The sequence below is a fragment of the Silurus aristotelis genome (assembly GCF_946808225.1).
Source record: "Silurus aristotelis genome assembly, chromosome: 1".
Taxonomy (NCBI): Eukaryota; Metazoa; Chordata; class Actinopteri; order Siluriformes; family Siluridae; genus Silurus; species Silurus aristotelis.
Window position 1 is genome coordinate 19,653,855 of NC_139574.1, and position 19,894 is coordinate 19,673,748.

At 40.7% G+C, this 19,894-nt stretch overlaps 1 protein-coding gene across 1 annotated transcript in view; it reads left to right on the forward strand.

The window, feature by feature from the left end:
- The window catches only part of foxo6a (forkhead box O6 a), a 30,579-nt gene extending 15,506 nt beyond the window's left edge, over positions 1-15,073 (forward strand). Inside the window, exon 2 of the mRNA XM_083551236.1 lies at positions 11,473-15,073. Coding sequence (XP_083407362.1) covers positions 11,473-13,062 — 1,590 coding nt within the window. The 3' untranslated portion in view covers positions 13,063-15,073. The remainder of the gene's footprint in view (positions 1-11,472) is intronic.
- Positions 15,074-19,894: the final 4,821 nt, after the last annotated feature.

Below are 19,894 nucleotides of genomic sequence, written 5' to 3' on the forward strand. Positions count from 1 at the left end.
TATATATGTGTGTGTGTGTGTGTGTGTGTGTGTGTGTGTGTGTGTGTGTGTGTGTGTGTGTGTGTGTGTGTGTGTGTGTGTGTGTGTGTTAGATGGTACTACAGTTGCTTTTCCTCTGGTACCTGCCATGGAATGCTAAAGTCATATGATGCTGGTTAAGCTGAAGAATGAGTGCATGTTATTTCCCAATTCTACTTCTATTATCACTTATCAGCTGAGGCCTCAGTGCATTTTTAAATATTTGCCTCCCCTTTTAGAACAAAATTTTTTCAACATACTATAGTCTGTATGACACATTATATAGTCATGCTATCTTTATGTGCGGTATACAATGTCTTTCCAGCACTGCAAAAAGTAAAAGGAAGATAACGGGTGTGAGAAGAAGAAAACATATGGCAAAGAAGAAAAGGCAGAGGGGGAAAAAGCAGTAAAGGCAGAGGGAGAAGAGGAGAGTCACAGGAAGCTGTGATTTGGTGTATGCTCAGAATGGCGATATATGACAGGATAAAGGGATGAAGAGAAATTGGTTGTGGAGACAGGCTAGTATAAAGTGAAAGGGGAGGAGAGTGATGATTGTGTGACAGAGAGGAAAGTGCATAGCTCTGTGTGTAATGCTCTCAAGTTAGATATTAAGAGGAGCTTCCCTCCTCTCTAGTCCTTTTCCTCCTCCTCTCCGAATGTGTCTCCCCCTTTTTCTCTCTCCCTCTACCCCTCTTTGCTCCCTATCCATCTGCACTAATGATCCACACTCCCTGCCACACGGCCAGGCTGAGTGATGCCCACTGACAGTATCACTCAAGCGGAAACATTGCAGTCATTGGCCAGGAGATATTTCTCTCTCTCTCTCTCTCTCTCTCTCTCTCTCTCTCTCTCTCTCTCTCTCTCTCTCTCTCTCTCTCTCTCTCTCACACACACACACACACACACACACACACACACACACACACACACAGTTACTGTCAAAATTCACACACATTGACCACTTCCTCAATGACAATACTGTATTAGGGAATGCTCGATACTGTGATATACTGGACAACATACTGGAAGAGGTGATTTATGTCTGTAGAGAGAAGCATCTCTATCTCTATACCCATAAAATTGGGTAAGTCAGTTTATGTTTGAACAGTTTTAAAAAAAATACAACCTTTATTAAAAAATAACTATAAAACTGAATAATACATAATTCATAAGAATGTTGTAAAGTCAAATAGTACTCATGTATAGGTATGTGTAAATGCTTTTACTAAAATTTAAATTATAAATTGAACAATTAAAAAAGTTGTTGTTGCTAAATACTTGTGTAAAATGAGACACATTGTTAGATGTTTCATCTGTGAAAAGTTTTTTTTTTATTGAACTGTTCTCAGAGTTGAAGTTTAAGTTCCTCACTCAAGCAGTGCCGGATTGTCGATGCTAGGATTTGAACTCACAACCGATCAGTATTCCAACATCACATTAAAATATTATAACACCAGTGTTACCTAACAACACATTACCACGTATAGCCCAAACCTATGTCTAGAAGCATGCCTCATAACATCAGTTCTCATGATGTTATTTATCTTGCTTGTTGATGTACATTTATAACCAAGAGTTGGTAATGGCTTCCACCTGTTCCCTGTCTGTGGCACAGCAAGGCTCTTGGTTCCTGCTGAACTGCATGACAGTTAAGGAGATAATCAGAAGCTTTGGATTTAGGTCGTGGCAGCCTTTTTCTCAAGCATGTATTTGTGGGTCGACCCTGCATCCACTGGCTACTGTGGCCTAATCCTGATTTGTCCTGTATGCTAATTGAGAGATGCAATAAAGATAAAATACCCCTTGTTTCCATGGACATGTTCATGTGCATATTCATAATTCAGAGCTGTCCATCTTCAACACATGTCCCAGCTTTGCTGCTGCCCTTGTCTGCGCAGTTAGGACCAGATGTATCAGAGGCCTCCTACGCGTTTGCTTCTGGGAAATTGGAAGTATGTCATTCTTCACTAAGCTTCCTTTAGACTCTCTTTATTGTGCCATCTGTCAAACTGTACCATGCATAGGGAAAGTTATATGCCCCATATCATAACACCACATATTTGTGTACAATAATGTATTCACAGATAGTAATAGTATATACATGCTCACATGAGATAGTGGTTCAAAATTCAATTTAACCTGTTAAATTCTATATAGCTCAATATCATGTCAAGTCACGCTTTATTTAAATAGCACAATTTAAGACAACAGGTTTCGACCAAACAAGGGCATGTATGAGGACAGTGTGACAGCAGTGAAGTGTTCATTAATAACGACAGCCTGGTTCAAGGTAGAGGTTGGACTGCATCAAGGATCGGCTCTGAGCCCTTTCCTGTTTGCAGTGGTGATGGACAGGTTGACAGGATTCTCCGTGGACTATGATGTTAGCGGATGATATTGTTATTTGTGGTGAAAGATTTTGAGGTACAAGCTGGAGAGAAGGGAAATGAAAGTCAGTAGGAGTAGAGGTTGCAGGGAGAAGAGGTGGAGAAGGTGGAGGAGTTCAGGTACCTGGGGTCAACATTGCAAAGTAATAGAGAGTGTGTTAGAGAAGTGTGTTATATTATATTTTGTAACCTTCAACCTTAACCTAGTCTTTCATAGATTGTGCATTGTTTTCTAACATCATCTATCATGCTTTATTAGAGGGAGATAATTGATGATACAAGAGTAGTACCCAGATACATGCAATTATTATGTCGTGAATTGACTTTTACACATATAAAGTCCTTATATAGTTCTGTGTGGTTGTTCATCACATTAAAACATATATATGTAAAATTGCCTTACTGAAAATACTCATCACACAGTGTAAGACATATTAACATGTATTAACAATGACATTGAATATTAGATCAGAAATCTATGGTGTTAAGTTGCGTAACTTATCCATGAACTCTGAAATAACACCAAGAGCAGTGATTCAAATCGAAGAAACTTTATGTCCTTGTAATTCTTAAAATCTACCCATATTCCAAGTTTTATAAATGTTTTTCTACTGCTTCCCTGCTAAAGGTCAGGGACTGTGTTCAGGAAATAGTAGGAGAGCTGATGTAAGACCAGATGTCCCTCTGTCTGTACTGCAAGATAAACATTTTGCACTAATTCTGGAGCAATATTATTTTATATTCAAGCTCTATGAATACAGTGTGCAATGTTGTAATAGAGACAGGAGTAGGGAGGTTGGGGTATAAGGGGTTACTGAGCATACAATGACAGGACTAAAGACTGTCCTTATTAAGTTTTCAAGAGACTGTAAAAGGTTGGAGCATGCCCCAACCTCCATATCCTGCCGTCTGAAAGCACCACCCAAATCTTCTTTACCTCTCCATCAGACGCTCCTGTGGGGCCATTAGCCATTCACGTTCCCACTCATTAGAGCAAGAGTTTTACTTAAGCCATTGGACTCAGCAGTCTGCAGCCGCAGCACACATTAATATTTTAATAGCTCCTGTTGAGGAGCTGAGAGCCAATTGCCCCTTTTTGAGTATAGAGCATCTACTCACTTACCTTTTTTTCTCACTTATTCTATGACTGTTGTACTTTTCCCATTCCCATCTATGTCCTCAATATTATACAGGCCCCTTTTTACTAGTCCCACACTCTTTTGCCCCTTTTCCTTTCTTCTCCCTCATTCCGCTCCTACCAAAAGACTGTAGAACAAAGTACCTAAATCTGGCTTATTTGTGTCTAGAAATAGCTCTTAATTTCCCCGCTTTTTGTCTTTAAAGAAAAGGAGTAAAATGGCTTTCTTTCCTTCCTCCTCCCTGTCCCTACATGTTTATGTCTTCTTACAGCCCCCACTAACTTTGAACCCAGCTGGTTAGAATCTGAAATTTGATCTAATCATAATAATTTAACAGTCAAGTCTGCCATTATCATTACAAGCTGATTAGGCCATACTTATTGAACATTTGAGAATATGATATTTATCAATAAGACCAAAATGTGAAAATGACAACTCAACTGACCACTACACACTATCACACACTACAAAAGTCTAATAGAAAGTGGGAGTGATGTCACCCTTAAAATTTGTGGACATTTGCCAAGTTTTTAGTAGAAATTTATTTCAGATTAGAGTAATTCTTTTGCTTGAGCACACAAAGACTTTGACTTCGGTTCCCTATATTAATATAAGTCTGACTTCCATACACACAGCACACACAAAATTAAAACATGGAAACATGTGCCAGACGAGGGTTTCTTTTACATGTAGTGTAGATGATATGTATAAAGATAATTTGTTGCAGAGTACAAGGTGGAAAAGAAAAGAAGGTGTTACAGGACTTTCGGTGATTACATGATTCTGTACTAAAGTTGAAAAATGTTCCCATGTCCATTCATGAGTTTGAACACCCACTGAAAAGATACTCTTCTCATGTTTTGTAGCTCCCACCAGAAGGAAGTTTAAATAAGGATAGTTTTTAACCATTTCTATTACATTGGCTACAATGTGATTACAATGTATTACAATCTTAGATTTTATAATGTCATTGCCCTAGATAATTTAGAGAAGTCCTGTTTTCCAAAGGAACAGGAATGGAAACAAGATCTCCTATGAGTATAGTCTGCACGGAGACAAGACCAACCCGAATTGTCTCTCAGTGGGAGCCATATGTGCGTGGAAAAGAACCAGATTATTACAGAGTCTGAAATTAATTGATATTGATGGAAGAATTCCATCACCTTCTTTTTTCTTTATTGGCTCATTTTTATTTTTGGTTCACAAATATAATACTTTTATAATTTGTTTATAATTTGTTTGCAGTTAAATTATTAATATTTGTGAGGTTTATACAGTATATTGTTATAGATTAAACATGTAGTTGAAGGTTCACAATACAGTTCACCTCACCAATTACCCCCCCCCCCCCATGTACTTTACTTGAGTAAACTCCCCTGGTCTTCTTCCCTTCCCCCAAATTCCCCCATGTCATTCTCTTGGGGAGGGATAGTTGGCTGGGAGAGAAAAGGCTGCTATGGCAACAAGAGCCCTCCCTTTCCCATGGGTCTCCTTAGCAACTGGTCGCTTGGTACTTCTGTTTTAAGAGTGCCCCATGTGCCAGGCTTGTGTGTGCACGTATATGTTGAGTATGTTGCAAGAGGTTGCTGCTCACCAATGCATGACTTGGTCATCAGCTGCATGTGTGAGCATGCCTCTGAGCTGCTCCTTAAGCTCCTAGGCTTGCTCGATTTCTAAGGAGGTGATTTTAAAAGTATTCAAGTCTGCTTGACCAATTCATCAGAATGAATTGCACGAGCGCATTCATGAGTTTAGTTCATCGAACTACCTGAGCCTTTGACTATAGAGTAAAGGTGTATGTGTGTGTGTGTGTGTGTGTGTGTGTAAGTGTAGGGGTCTAAGCATCTGATTGCACCAGCATATTCCCAAGCTCTGAAACTGAAACAATTAAATCAGTGATTGTATAAATTTTGCATGCTGAACACATGTCTTGCAAATGAGTTTCCTGCTCTGGTGAAATTAAATTAAACCCAGAGAATGATCTGTATTAAAGTCTGATCAGAGGTGTGTGCTGACCTTTAGAATGTGGGAAATGAAATTCTTATGACTATGAATAAGATTATGATGAGAGAGAAGAAAAAAAGGGCTGCCTGCATTTGTCCTATTGTTGCTTGTCCATTTTTTTGTATGTGGCAGATGAAGGTTGCAATATAATCAAATCCTTGCACTCTGCCTGTGGGCTATTAAATAGACCAACCTTACAGACACTTGTGGACACGTGCACGCACGCATGCACGCATGCACGCACGCACGCACGCACGCACGCACGCACACACACACACACACACACACACACACACACACACACACAAAGCTGTGCACTGATACTTACTTACAGCCATTCCTTGTAAAATCCCGCAGTTAAAACCTGTTCAGAATGTGCACGACTTAACAAGGTATATGGCAAGCACTGTGGAAAATGTGAGTCGAGTTCACAAAGAAGGTGTGTAGGCGTGTGTATGTGTGTGCACATGGTTGGAGCAATCAAGAGCTCCCACAGGTGTACCACTCCTGCACCTGTTGTGTGAATACTCCCTGGGGGGTGGAGGGAAGGTCTGGCATGATCTGGCAGACCAGTGCTGGAAAAGCTGCCCTCATGCTGCGCTTGTGACGCACTCCCAGCTGCTTTTGACTGAACTGGAGGATGCGAGAATCCCAGGTCGCTTCTTGGCCTGTTCTACAGATAAAGCATGGCTACTCTTGTGCTGGGTGGGGGATTTTCCGATCCCCTGTCCAGCTCTCAGATGCTCGGCTAAGCTGGCACTGCTATTTTTACCTACTCAGCCCACACAAGCCTGTATCCACACCCAGCCACCCGCTATCCACCCAGCCTGCAGGAAACACAGCCTGGGCTCTGCAATTATCACACAGCCAGGCAGGAATCACCCACCAACCCCATTACCCTCGCAGCAGAGTGGCTGTCAGTTTCTGGCCACAGAGCTGGTAGACATGTGCACCTCCACTTTCATTTCTGCTTTTAAATATGCCATATTTACCCAGAATTCTGTGGACATTGTGATGATGTGATTGTATATATTTTAAAGACAATTAATTTCATGTTCTGTTATTCACATATCAATAATTAATAATACATTGTAAATTGTTATTGGCAGATTAATTAAACAATTGAATCTCTTCATCATTGATAAATTTTTACATATGTGTTCTGTGTTTATTTTGTGTTGTGGGTTGGAATATTCTTTTTTTCGGCTGTTTCTGTGCTAACCGCATTAGCTGAAGTCTGAATTTCTATGCTCCTTTTCAGAATCCCCCCTCCTTGTGAGAAATGTGTGAAGACATTTACCCCCCCCGTTTTCATTAATCTGTGTGCCTCTGCATTCTTTATTTTCCTTCAAAGGGACAAGCCCAGCCGTGACATCAATCACAGGATGTGAATATTTATCCGCTGCTAATTTCCATCAATAGCCTAGAGACGGGCTTTGCTGACAAAACTCATTCCTGTGCCGAACAAAACCTCTTGCATCAAGTTGCCCCCCACCCCAACCCTCCTCTTTGCTGTTAAAAGAAAACATTTCACAGTAAATGCAGTTAATACTACCCTCACCCCCACAACATACACACACACACACACACACACACACACACACACACACACACACACACACACACACACACTTGCTTATCAAACTAATGGGGTGTATAGAGAGACAGTATGTAATGGCTGCTGACATATGAAATGGCTTAATAATGACTGGTTGAAGATTCCTGGTCTTGTCTGGCAGATGCTGCTCTGTGTGTCATGGTATATAGTCTTTCTTTTGTGTGATAATGTTATCTGAACTGGTTGAGTGGTTTCTTTCCTTTGCTACATGCTTTAGCCTCAATCTCATCAGGCTGTTCTTTTAGTTGTGATTATACACCCAACAAGTTGGGCCTTAATAGTTTGACCTGTTTCATGGGCCTACTTGAGTTAACAGTGGGCGGTAGCAGATTGAAGCGGGAGAGAGCGGTATTTGTGGATGGGAGCTCCATTGTGCTACTTAGATGGTTCTCACAGTGGGCCCCAGGCTGCACCCTCACATTCCCACCCCGTCCTCCACGCAGCTGCCCTCTATGCCAGTCTGAAGGGGCTGAGTGCCTGCCTAGAAGCAATGACATTGGGCAGATGGCACACAGCCAAGCTTGTGAACTGGGCGCTGTCACGAATCTCATGCAAATTTTCAATGCTGTCTGATAGACTAGCCATGATCATTATTAAAAGGTTCTTGTAAACATTCTTTTTTTTCCTTTTGGGGTTGTATTTCCAAAATCATCAGCTAATGCTGAAGCTCTTGAGTATGTGGGCAAGGTATGTTAGGGAAAGCTTTAAATAGCACAGGACAGTGGGCCTCCTTCAGTAAAGCCATTGAAAACTCTTTCCATTTTGTTGTCATGGTGTCTCCTGTTGATTATTTTGTGTTGACCCTGAGCTCTCAAAAACTGGGATTCTTTGTCAAATTGGTTCAATCCATTCTCAATGCGGATGCTCCCATTCTGAATATTAGATGAATCTGGGTGGGAGTGTGGCATTGAGCAGAAATCGATTTGAATAGGGGGTACATAATAGGTGAAAAGAAGGACAAGAGGAAGACAGGGAGAGATTAATTCTCTTTTTTGATAATGGGTACAAAGCGAGGCTTCTTGAAACAGGAAGTCTGGACCTTTGGCTCCAATCAAAAGCATGCTCTTGGAAAAGCCCATTTAGTGCCAAGGCCACCTGTGCTTTGGAAAAAAGTGCAAACTTGTCAGACTGGGAGGTTAGTAGGTCTTAAGCTCTTAATCTTAGGACAATGACAACTTGGGTAAGGATGTGTGGAGGTAGTAGAACTATCAGGATTGTAGTCCTTAATGAGAGCTAAGTTCAAACACTTTTAGAAAGGGGCAACTGGGATGTTGGACTATTTTTCAATTGAAGAAGAGCTGTCCTCAAGTCTCTTTGTTTCCTTGTTGTGTTGTCAGGCATTGGTGTATGCAGTATAGTGTGTGTATGTGTGTATGCAGTTAATTAACAGTGTCTGAAAGTGTTTTATTGGTGGGAAAAAAGGTGAGGTCTTTGATTTTATGGCCCTTGACATAGGCTCTGAGCTCTCTTCTAATAGCAGTAGGCAGCATTACTTCTATTTAGCTTACACCTGCTCCCTAGGGATGTAAATGAAGTGTGTGAGCCTTTGCACAAAAACTGTGTGAAGTGATATATCTGGTTTCATTTATGCTATACATACTGTATTAAATTAAATCAATATATTATACTAAGCAATATAGTGACATTCAATATCTTGCATATATCTTTTAAACAATAAGAACAATAAGAAGTTAGATTATCACCAGATCATTCATTTTACACTTTATGGTTTCTTCTCTGCAATAGGCTAGCATCACAGAGGTAGCAGGGCCTGTACTATCTTTATCCCTGCCCAAACATGGGATCCACCTATCTGGGAGTGCCCATGAGTCAACTAGAATTAGACTATGATTGTCTGGGATTATGTGGAATGAAGCAGGGATTTGTGCTAATTGGCAGTTTCTGGGGTGTGAGAGGACTGGGATGCCCAAACAGCCCCTGACTCATCTTCTGATTCAGGCCCATTTAGACCTGCACACAGAAAGAAGCGTTCATGAAGAATTCAAAATGAATTAGAAATAGCATAAATAACAGACGTGTGACAGTCAACAAAAGGAACTTAACTGTCTCAGTACAAGACGTCCCTTACGGTCCCTCCTGCAGGTGGTGAGCCCACGGGAAGGCGGCCCCACGTCACTTCGACGTCACGGACCTCGATATTTCCCTCGTAAGGGACCCCCGGAGCATAAAGGGTTAAGAGTGGCAGCCTGCCGATACCGGGGCTTAAACCCCAGACGTTCCGATCGGCAACCCAGCGCCTTAACTGCTGGAGCCACCACTCCGCCACTTATTATCATAAATATAATAATAATCATTCATTTCATTATTGTCAATCAATCAACCAATAAATAAATAAATAAAAATATATAAACCCAGTGAAGTTTGGACTCTTGGATTTTAATTTGTAGTGATGCAGTAATGACATATTTTGACATACCCAGCAAGTTCTACCACAGGCCTAGTGGCTTGATGAAAGGCTATGAGGAGCTCAGCTGCAGCTTCAAAAAGCAACTCTTTCCTCCTCCCTTCTCATAAGCGATCCCCACAACAGATTCAAGCTTTATTTTGTGTTCACGTTTACACTGTTGCCATGGTTACCCTTCTCAGTTAGAGGTGCTACCTTGAGGAGCCATTCTTTGATCACCTGACAGGAGATGCTGATTTATTTATTTATTTGTCTTTTTTTTTTTCATTCAACCTCATCTTTATAGTACATACATCCATAAACTATAAAAACATTAATGTTGTTAAAAAATATGGAAATACATTCCATATACTATACATAGAGACAGATTTAATACCATCATTCATTCACTTTTTGAAAACAACATGTTATTAAATGTATCTTTCAGAATACAAAATGGGTTGCTTTATGATTGAATGATTAGCAGTTAAGAGTATAATTTTGTAACAACAATAAATAACCAATGGAAGGTGCTCCACTAGGTAAATGTTGGACACACACAGTATATTAAATTTTTCCCCTTCCAGACTTGTGCAGTTAATGTATCATTAAATTAAAAGGAATTGGGCAATGTATTATTTACCAAATACACCCAGAAATGTTTTTAGGTTGGTAAATTTGATTACAAACCTAAGATCTTTGTCTAGCCCCATATCTAGCAAATGACAATATTATACAAGATTCAAGATTTGTATTTGTCACAAACACAAGTTATATACAGAATACAGCTTACAGTGAAATGTAAACCTGTTTGGCTGTTTACAGATCTGTGCATCAGAATAAAGAGACTATTATATAATAATAAGAGAAATGAGAAGATGGGAGAAAATATATTAGATAATGATAAAGTAGCATTTAAAAATAGTGCAAATATATTTATTGTGCAAAAGGGAATTACAAAATATAATGAGTTTTAACAAACCAAAAACAATAACAATGACAATAAGTAAGTGCAAATGCAAAATGAACATAAGAATGATGAAGAGAGAACTGAGCAAAGGAGACTTATGTCATATTTTCGATGGGCATGCTCACAGTAAGAAGTCTGATAGATAGATTATGTTATTCTATTAGTACATACAGACAGTGTGTTAATAAATGCACTGCAATGATTTCCCTAGATATAGCAGAGCAGTGTTTTCCTTGTGCAACCTATAGCTAAGAATCTGAGTGATTATTAAAGTGCAAGACAGGAAACCTGAATCAAACATTAGACACTTGAGACCTGAGGTACATATGTGATGTGACCTGTCAGCATGTACATTTCTTTCATTTGAGTTGGCTCTGGATAAATAATTAATAAAATAGAATGTAGTCAATTAAATGTAAGAGAACAAGGAGCCTCTCTGGAGCATTTGTATGTTAGACAAGTAAAGACAGGGTGAGATGCAGAAGCAAATCTAGCCAGAGTGGGAGGCTGATTTGTCAGACTTTAATGTTTGCATTCACCACTGGCTCAACTCAACATATTTCCTTTCTCAGACTGGGAAAGAAGACTGGCAAAGGGCCAGGCTGGCACAAGCTTCAAACATAACCCAAGCCAAGCACAATGAACCATAGATTAGCTGACATCCACACCAGTCTGAGAAAGGAATCCCCTTGTCACAGACAAAACAACAGAATACATGTCATAAAAAAAAATACATGTCTGCCATTCATTAATAGCTAGCTACATTGCAAAGAAACCAAGCAATGAATCCCTTGCAGGATAACTGCTTTTATGAAATTAGGGTACGGTGTTTAAAATAAATGAACATTTTTTTCACTATTTTCTGTATATTTCTATTTCTTTTAAGATGTAATAGTCTGTTCTTTCTTTCTTTGTCTCTTCACATGCAGAACTCCATACGTCACAATCTTTCACTCCACACCCGCTTCATCCGGGTGCAGAATGAAGGCACAGGGAAGAGCTCCTGGTGGATGCTGAACCCAGAAGGGAGTAAGGCTGGGAAAGCTCCCCGGCGACGGGCAGTCTCCATGGACAACAGCACCAAGTACCTGAAGTGCAAAGGCCGTGTAAACCGCAAAAAAGGGGTAGGCAGATCAGTGGTGGCCACTGTGGGGCAAGGATTTCATGGTTCCCCAGAGCAGACTAGCCCAACAGGGAAGCCTGTGACAGGAGCAACAGGTGTTGGGGAGGAGTTTGAGGCATGGACTGATCTCCACTCTCGGACTAGCTCTGCAGCCTCCACACTGAGTCTGTCACCTATTATGGCAGAGGAGGAGTTAGAAAACCCAGAGGAGGGTAGATTGTCCTGCTCCACTTCTCCACACATCTACCCCAGTCCCTCCAGTACTCGCTCACCGGTGGCACATTGCCCACCTGTGGAACTGCCACAGCTAGCAGACCTCACTGGAGCTATCAGTTTAGAAGAAGGTTACCACCACCAACAAACCCCATGCCACAAACGGCCTCCATATCACTACAGCAGTGGGTCAAAAATTCAGAGCTCCTACAGTAGCCCAGCCTATGGACAAGCAGGCATGGGCATTTTGTGCCACCAAACACCATTGCAGACTATCCAGGAAAATAAGGCCTCTAGCTTTTCTGGCAGCATGCAGACTTACTCAGGCACAAACACACTGCAGCGTCTACTTACTGGAGGCTCTCAGTACTGTGCTAAGGACATGATGCTTGGCCAGGAGCATGAGCCCATGATGGCACCTTCTAGCAGTAGGATGGGGAACTGTCATAGCCATAACTCTGGGCACACCCACAATGGCACACATGATCATAACTCTGCTCACAGCCACAGCAGCACCCATAGTCTCAACCAATCACACAGCCATAGCTCTGGTTCAAGTATTGCCAATAACCCCACTCATAGCCAAAGCATGAATCACAGCATGAGTCACAGCCTGAGCCAGAACCATCAGAATCAAAGCCATGTTGTTCATACCCAACCCATCAGTGGCCACATGCAAACATACAGTAATAAAGCTCCATACCTGTACAGTCCTCCAGCCCATGCACACCTTCCTGCCTCAACCACACTGCCCCCAAACCCTGCTGGCATGCAGGGCATCTCTCAGGACTCTTGCCACCTAGCCACTGCACCACACCCTCACCCCCGTTACAGTGCGACATACCCAGGCCCACACCAGCAGGCAATGGCTGATGGACCATACCATCAAGCTCAGGGAATGGGGGGAGGGGGTAGTGTTTACCAAGGCTACCACCACCATCATCATGGCTACCCTCATGAGCGGCTACCAGCAGACTTAGATCTGGACATATTCCATGGCAGCCTGGACTGTGATGTTGAGTCTGTTCTCCTCCATGACATGATGGACTCAACAGAGGAGATGGACTTTAACTTTGACTGCTCTCTGGCACAGGGGATGGGTGTTGGAATGGGCATGGGCATGAGTATGGGACTCACAGGCCCACAACAGAGCCACGGTAACCAGAGTTGGGTGCCTGGCTAAGATGCCATGCTTTCCTATGTACAATATGAGATCAAACTACCTTTAGACCTGCTTAGAGTGGGGCGCACCGCTTCCTTTCCAGGAAGATGCACTGTGCGTGACGAAAATCAAGCTGAAATACCATAGTTTCAGTTTCTAAGTTCTGTCTTACTCAGCCTGCTCATTTCTCTGTATTGTTTTCTGAAATGGTCCTATGTTAGATTATTTTCGCTTGATGTTAACCCTTTGCTCTTGCAGAACGAACCGTGATGACAATCTCAACTGTGTTACCTAACATTGCCTTCTTCTCCAGTCAAAACTAAATGCTTGAGCACTTTAACTGCGTAAAACAAATCCATTTCTTACTTACACAATGGTGAGCTGGCCCCTGGAAGGTAGGAGCTGTATCTGTCATGTTTCATATCCATTAAACCAATATGCAGAAAAATTAAACACTTTGTTGATTCAAAGTGAAGTTATTCAGCTTGCATAAAAAATGCTACCTTTTCACTGGGTAGAAAGATAGTTACATTTCTGAACAACCTAATGGAGATCACTTCTGCTGGAATAAAAAAACAAGCAAGCAGTGGTTCTTATTTTCTCTCCTCTCTCTCACTCTTTCTCTTTCAGTGAGAGATTATGTTAGAACATACTCACCTTCTTCTCTCGCCGATAGGTTCAGCTCCCCTGCCAGCCCAGACTGGCCCATCATCCTTCATTGGCCCATTAACGACTTGATTGAAATTCAGCGTCTTGTTTTTAATCTCCAAAGTGATGCTGCAGTAATGCATCATTATTGCAGATTGAATACACCCCCCTCACATCAAAAGGCCTCTTTTCCCTCTCTCACATATGTTGAGTGATGGGCATGGTTAACACAGTCATCCAGCACACAGCAAGTTAGTAGAACTGTCTGTTTGTCCAGGAAAGGACATGCATTTACACAGAAAATAATTTTAATTGAAAGAGCAAGGCATTAGTTTCTTATTAATTTAATTTATGAACTGTTAGAATCCCATAGAAGCAGTTTGGTCTCTCTTGTGTGTGGCAAAAACGGGAAGTGTTGTATTGTAAATTCATGTGCTGTTTAATTTTGAGGTGCTATGAAATAGACATGCATAAATTTTTTTAGCTTTATTTAGATTTTATGTCATTAATCAGAGATGAAAAAGACAAAAATAAATAAATCAGGTAAACATCAACATAGCCTAGGCCTTATTTTCTGTGTTGTAAAAAAAATGAAAAAAATGGAAAAGGGCTTGCAGTGATTTGTGGCAGTGGCTACGTCTAGTGAAAGAACCATTCTCTTTATAACGACTCTTCTTTCCCTCTCTCATTCTGTTTGTGTATATGAGCTCTTTATAGATACAGCCCCATGCTTCTAAACTCGCTCCTTTACTCCTTAAGCACGGCTGTGCTCCATAAAGCAGCCGGGAGGGAAATGGGCCGCGTCATTATGGCAAAAGGTCAAGGATAACTTACTTCATCAAATTTTGCACTCAAATAAAGCTACTAAACTGGCCCGGTTTTGTGACGCTAATCCATGACCCAGTGGAATATCCTTAGTACAATTTTTGTTGTCATTATTTAATATTTGCCCCAGTCCTCTGATATGTCAGACTGCACATTGCTTTCTCTGTTTGCCTATTAACCATAATCTTGTGCAAGCTGTCAGTGCAGTACCAGCCACCTTGACTCATCAGACATGCTTTAAAGAAGCCGTGTTAATGCAGATATCAGAATAGTAAGCTCTAATATTAAATATTTAATATATAACAGCAGTCTTATAATGTTATTGTATGGAAGTGACAAACTACGTGTCTTCTTCCATCATTTTGTGTGTTCAAGGGATTGCGCTTTCTTTACTGTTCCATGACCTTTTATTTTGTATAAAAATCTATATATTGAGAATATTGTATTATACGTTTTTAAGATGAAAAAAAAAAAGATATCTCTTTCATTGTTTCTTTTTTTAAGAGAATGTATCTCATCATTTGGTGACTGACAAATAAATGAAATCAAATGTTAATTCTGTACATGCCTGGTGTGTGTTTTCTTTTTCATATTATATATGGCTATACATGGAAGATATTCTAAGTAATTATAGGATAACTTTCATGAGGAACATATAAAAGAACATTAGTACACAACCTGCATAAGGATACTAAATGCAAGTAATGCATAACTGTACATGCAAGTGGGTCTTACATGCAGCTCTGTATGCTAGTTCATGGAGGAACAGCAGAATATCGAAAATTAGGTCTGCATTATATGGAACAGGTTGTATTGTGTACCGGTGTGGATAGGTGGGGGTATGGGTAGGATGGAAGTGAGAGTCTAAGAGTCTAATAAGGCTTGTTATCGCCTCTGAAGCTGTAGGTTGGTCACAGCTGTCATAGTCCCATCTGAGGCGTTTTCACAGAGGGAGAGTGCTTCTCTGCACAGCCATACTGTCTGCCCCCTAGGGAGTCTCCCTCCTCCCACTCTGGCTGAGATGCACGCTTTTAATTGACTCAACTTCGGCAGTACCTCACTAGGGAGAGAGAGAGAGAGAGAGAGAGAGAGAGAGAGAGAGAGAGAGAGAGAGAGAGAGAAAGGGAGAGAGAGCGAGAGAGCAAAAGTGTGGAGATGAATACAAAGACAAGATTGTAGGAAAACAATAACTAAAAAAAAAAGCACACAATTTTTTTGTGGATAGTCATCTTTCAGGTTTATCAATTATTGTTTCTATTAGACTTAAATGTCAAGATTTATTACCACGTACCTGGCATTAGATGAGTTTGCTATTCTGCAAACTCTTTTGGCTGTCAGCAATAGACCTAGAAGATGTCAAAAATGGAATGTCAAGCTCAGTGGAATGTTCTTTTCCTAGTTCTTAAATGTTGGATGTTATGATGAAATAAGCATCATATCAGAGCGTGCTATCTTCACACAGCAGATAAGTGGTAAGACAAGGTGAGAACATGTCACTAATGCTGTTTGGTGTTGCTCTCATGTTCACAATCCCCCTTAATCTCTTCCTCACTCCTCCCTGCTTCACTCTGGAGTCTTTAATCTCAAAATCGCACGTTAGGCCACAAATCTGTCTGACTAACACCTGTACATACAGACTGCTTAATTTACAGCAGCCTGACTGGCACTTTTAATTATTTCCTGATAGTAAGGAGTCATTAATGAGTTAGGCTAAAGCAAGAACTCAAAACATACCAGATCAAAGAAGATATATCATAACTTGAATAGATTCCGATTTTTTTTTAAACTCACTTGTTTCACTTGAAACTCAGACAGACTGAAATCGGCTGGATTACTCATTAGAGATTTTGGAGTGGTGTTTCAGTGGTTAAGACCTTAGACTCCTGGTCAGGTGGTCATGAGTTCCAATCCCAGCATCACCAAGATGGCACTGCTTGACCACTGTGCAGGGCCCTAAACCATCAGCTGCTCAGTTATAATAAGATAACTGTAAGTTGCCCTGACTAAGTTTGACTGTCAAATAGCAAACATGAAAAAAAAACATGATAAGACTGTACAAAATTCATTTTCCTTTATTTTTACTTTATTAAGAATAAATGACGGTTGTTTTCATGTTCTGTGTGTGTGTGTGTGTGTGTGTGTGTGTGTGTGTGTGTGTGTGTGTGTGTGTGTGTGTGTGTGTGTGTGTGTGAGAGAGAGAGAGAGAGAGAGAGAGAAAGAGAGAGAGAGAGAGAGAGAGAGAGAGAGAGAGAGAGAGAGAGAGAGAGAGAGAGAGAATTTGTGATTTATCTGTATCTGTGTATGTGTGAACACAGGCAGTGGTGATATGGCTAATGAGGCCTGGAGTTGTGAGTGTGAGTGTGTGGGTTGCCAGTGTGTGTATGACTGAGGTCCATTATCCAGAGTGCAGTCTACCCTGACCCTCAGCAAGCCTGTCACTTGGAACCAATGGCCCTTTACACATACAGAGAGAAGGGGGTGTATTCCTTTTCATTCAGCCCTGCAACATTCACCATCAACTCATACTTTTTGCTCGCTCTCTCTCTCTCTCTCTCTCTCTCTCTCTCTCTCTCTCTCTCTCTCTCTCTCTCTCTCTCTCTCTCTCTCTCTCTCATCTGTCTTTTTCCTCAGACTAGCATGTTAATCATTTCACAGTACATACACACTCAGAGAAACAGAGGAGTGCTAAAGAATCCTCAGTAGACAGTGTCTGATTAAAAGGTGGTCCAGTGGAGCTTGCCATAATAACGTGTCTTAGATGAACACCAGGTTTGTCTTGAATTGTAGGCATACATTTTCTGATTCCTTGTGCTATTTACCTAATCTATTTTCCTTTGCTATCTCTAATTGATTCCTGAAAGATGGAAGGCAGAGACATTGAGATAGAGAGGTGAGTTTGCCTAGGATTTAAGTTATGATCATTTGTCTTTGGGTAAAGTACATGCAATTCATTATAACGGTGTATGTGTATGTCCTTGAATGCTATATTCACACTCACACATTTCCCCATCAAGAGTACCTATATAAATATTTTTCTGCTGAACATTTATCACACGCATTTATAGGTACATGGCTTAGCTTGCTGAGCTTCAGCTGGTGCTCTTTGTAATTCTCAAAGTGCTACTGCACTCCTCTGCTGCGACTGGCAGGAGCCGAGAAAGAATCAGTCTAGACTCAGGTGATAGACATCTCATTAGGCTTTCACACAGCACCACTGCCAAGCAGGTAGGTAATAGAAGAAAGGAAGACAGAGAGAGGGAGATACAGAGAGAGAGGGAGAGAAAGGGTGGGACATGGGAGGGAGGGAGACTACTCTGACTCAAGGATGGGTTGTATGAGATGATGATAATGGCAATAATAGTGTTGAAAGAGGGGGGCTTTCCCAGAGGCAGGCTACATTTCTCCACTACTTGCACCATTTGCAGTCTTAATTAATTTCTCACTCATCGCTGGAGGCATCAGTGTTTCTGCCACTTCTAGCCACTTCTCCAACACTCTTACTTCCCTTCCTGCTTATAAAGAACTAAATAAGATATCTGTCATTTACAGTTTCCATTTAGCCTTAATGACCTATGCGCAGTCTCTCAGTGATGATAAGTTATAGAGTCAAAGATGGACCTTGGGTCAATATTACATACACACACCAGCTCTGACCACAGAAAGCAGGTGAATCTTCTTTTATTGTAATTGCTCAGCGGGTGTCAGTGAGGGTTGGGTGGTGCTGGTGGTTGGGGCGATGGGGGAGGGAGTGCTCCATTGTGAAGTACACCTGGCAGAGCTCGCTAGAAAGACTCATAGTTTGGCTTTAACCTGGATGGCATATGATTGAATAGGAGAGGGTAAAGTCATAGGTCATAGCTGATTAAGAGAGTAAATGTATATTATCTCTTGGCAAGGTTGCAGTGGGATGACTCCATCCTCTATTTTTACCCAAGAGTGGACTCGGTGGAACATTTCCTGACTTTAATGTCATGCTTCAGGGTGTCCTGTGTTCTCAGCAAGGACCACCAGGACCCTCTTTGGCCCCTAGCAGCATGAGAACAGAGACAATCTGTACTGGTAAATGAGCCCCTGAGGAATACTGCAACCAGCCAGATGCGTCTTCCAGCTGTACTCTCTTATTCATTTCCTCTTCTTTTCTCTTTACCTCACCCCTGTTTTAGCCTCTTAATATCTCAGCTAATTTGACAAAATCTATATAATATCACATGCTTATTCATTATAAGTGATAGTTCTGTTTAACATTTATTAATGAGGGAATATGATAGGTAGAAGTAACCAGAACAGGTAAGCTTAAATGATAAAGACAATTTAAAAAGCTGTTGCTAAGAAACAGCTACCACAAATGTAACCTGTCAGTACAACTTGATGATCAGTTACTCATTTTGAAGTGACTAACTAAAAATAATCATAACAAATAAGGAAATTAATTGCTAGTCTCTTCTACTAAGTTTCATTTATTTGTGAAAGGAAGGTTCCTGAGTGTCATGTCCAAACTGCCCAAGTTCTTTTTTAATTTATATTTCTGCATTTATTCACCAAATAATGCCAGCGTGGTTATCCTGCCCCCTCCAAAAACATGGGTCAATTAATAAAAAATAATGAATAAGTGATTAAACATTAAAAATTCAGCTTTAATTGTTTTAAAATAATTAATAGAATGTCTACTACATTATCTTAATGTCTACTATTTTTTTACCCCTGGGCTTTGCCTGTGATAACTGAATTTGTTGTTATAATTATTAAGGATAAATAAAAAGAAAATTGAATACCACAATTTGAAAAGTCCTGAAAAAGTAAGAAACTATAGTACTAGTGTACTAACAGCAGGACATTAAACAGATCAGCCAAGGAAGACAACAATTGCTGATGACAGAAACACTATGAGAGCTGTTATTCCCCCCCCCCACCCCCCACAAGGCAGTTGTGAAGATATCTTATTTCACCATTTAAAGAAGACTTCCAGACTAAAAATATAAAAGCCTTACCACAAGCTATAAACCAGTCACCAGCAGTAAGTAACAAAAGGGCAGAATTTGCAAACAAATACAAAAATGAGCCAAAGAAGTTCTGGAACCAAGAATAACCTCTAACAACGTGATGGAAAGGCTAAAGTGTAGAAAAAGAAAGGATCTGCTCATGATCCAAAACATACAAGCTCATCACTCAAGAATGGTGGAGGTAGTGTCAAGGCTTGAGCTTGCATGGCTGCTTCTGGAACAAGCTTGCTTATCTTTATTGATTATGTAACTCATGATCGTAGCAGCAGATTGAATTCAGACATTTACAGAAACATTCTCAATTTACAAAGAAATGTAGCAAGTTTCAGGAACATGTCAAACATCAGTACTTAAACCCTGAAAAAGAAAATGAGAGGTGA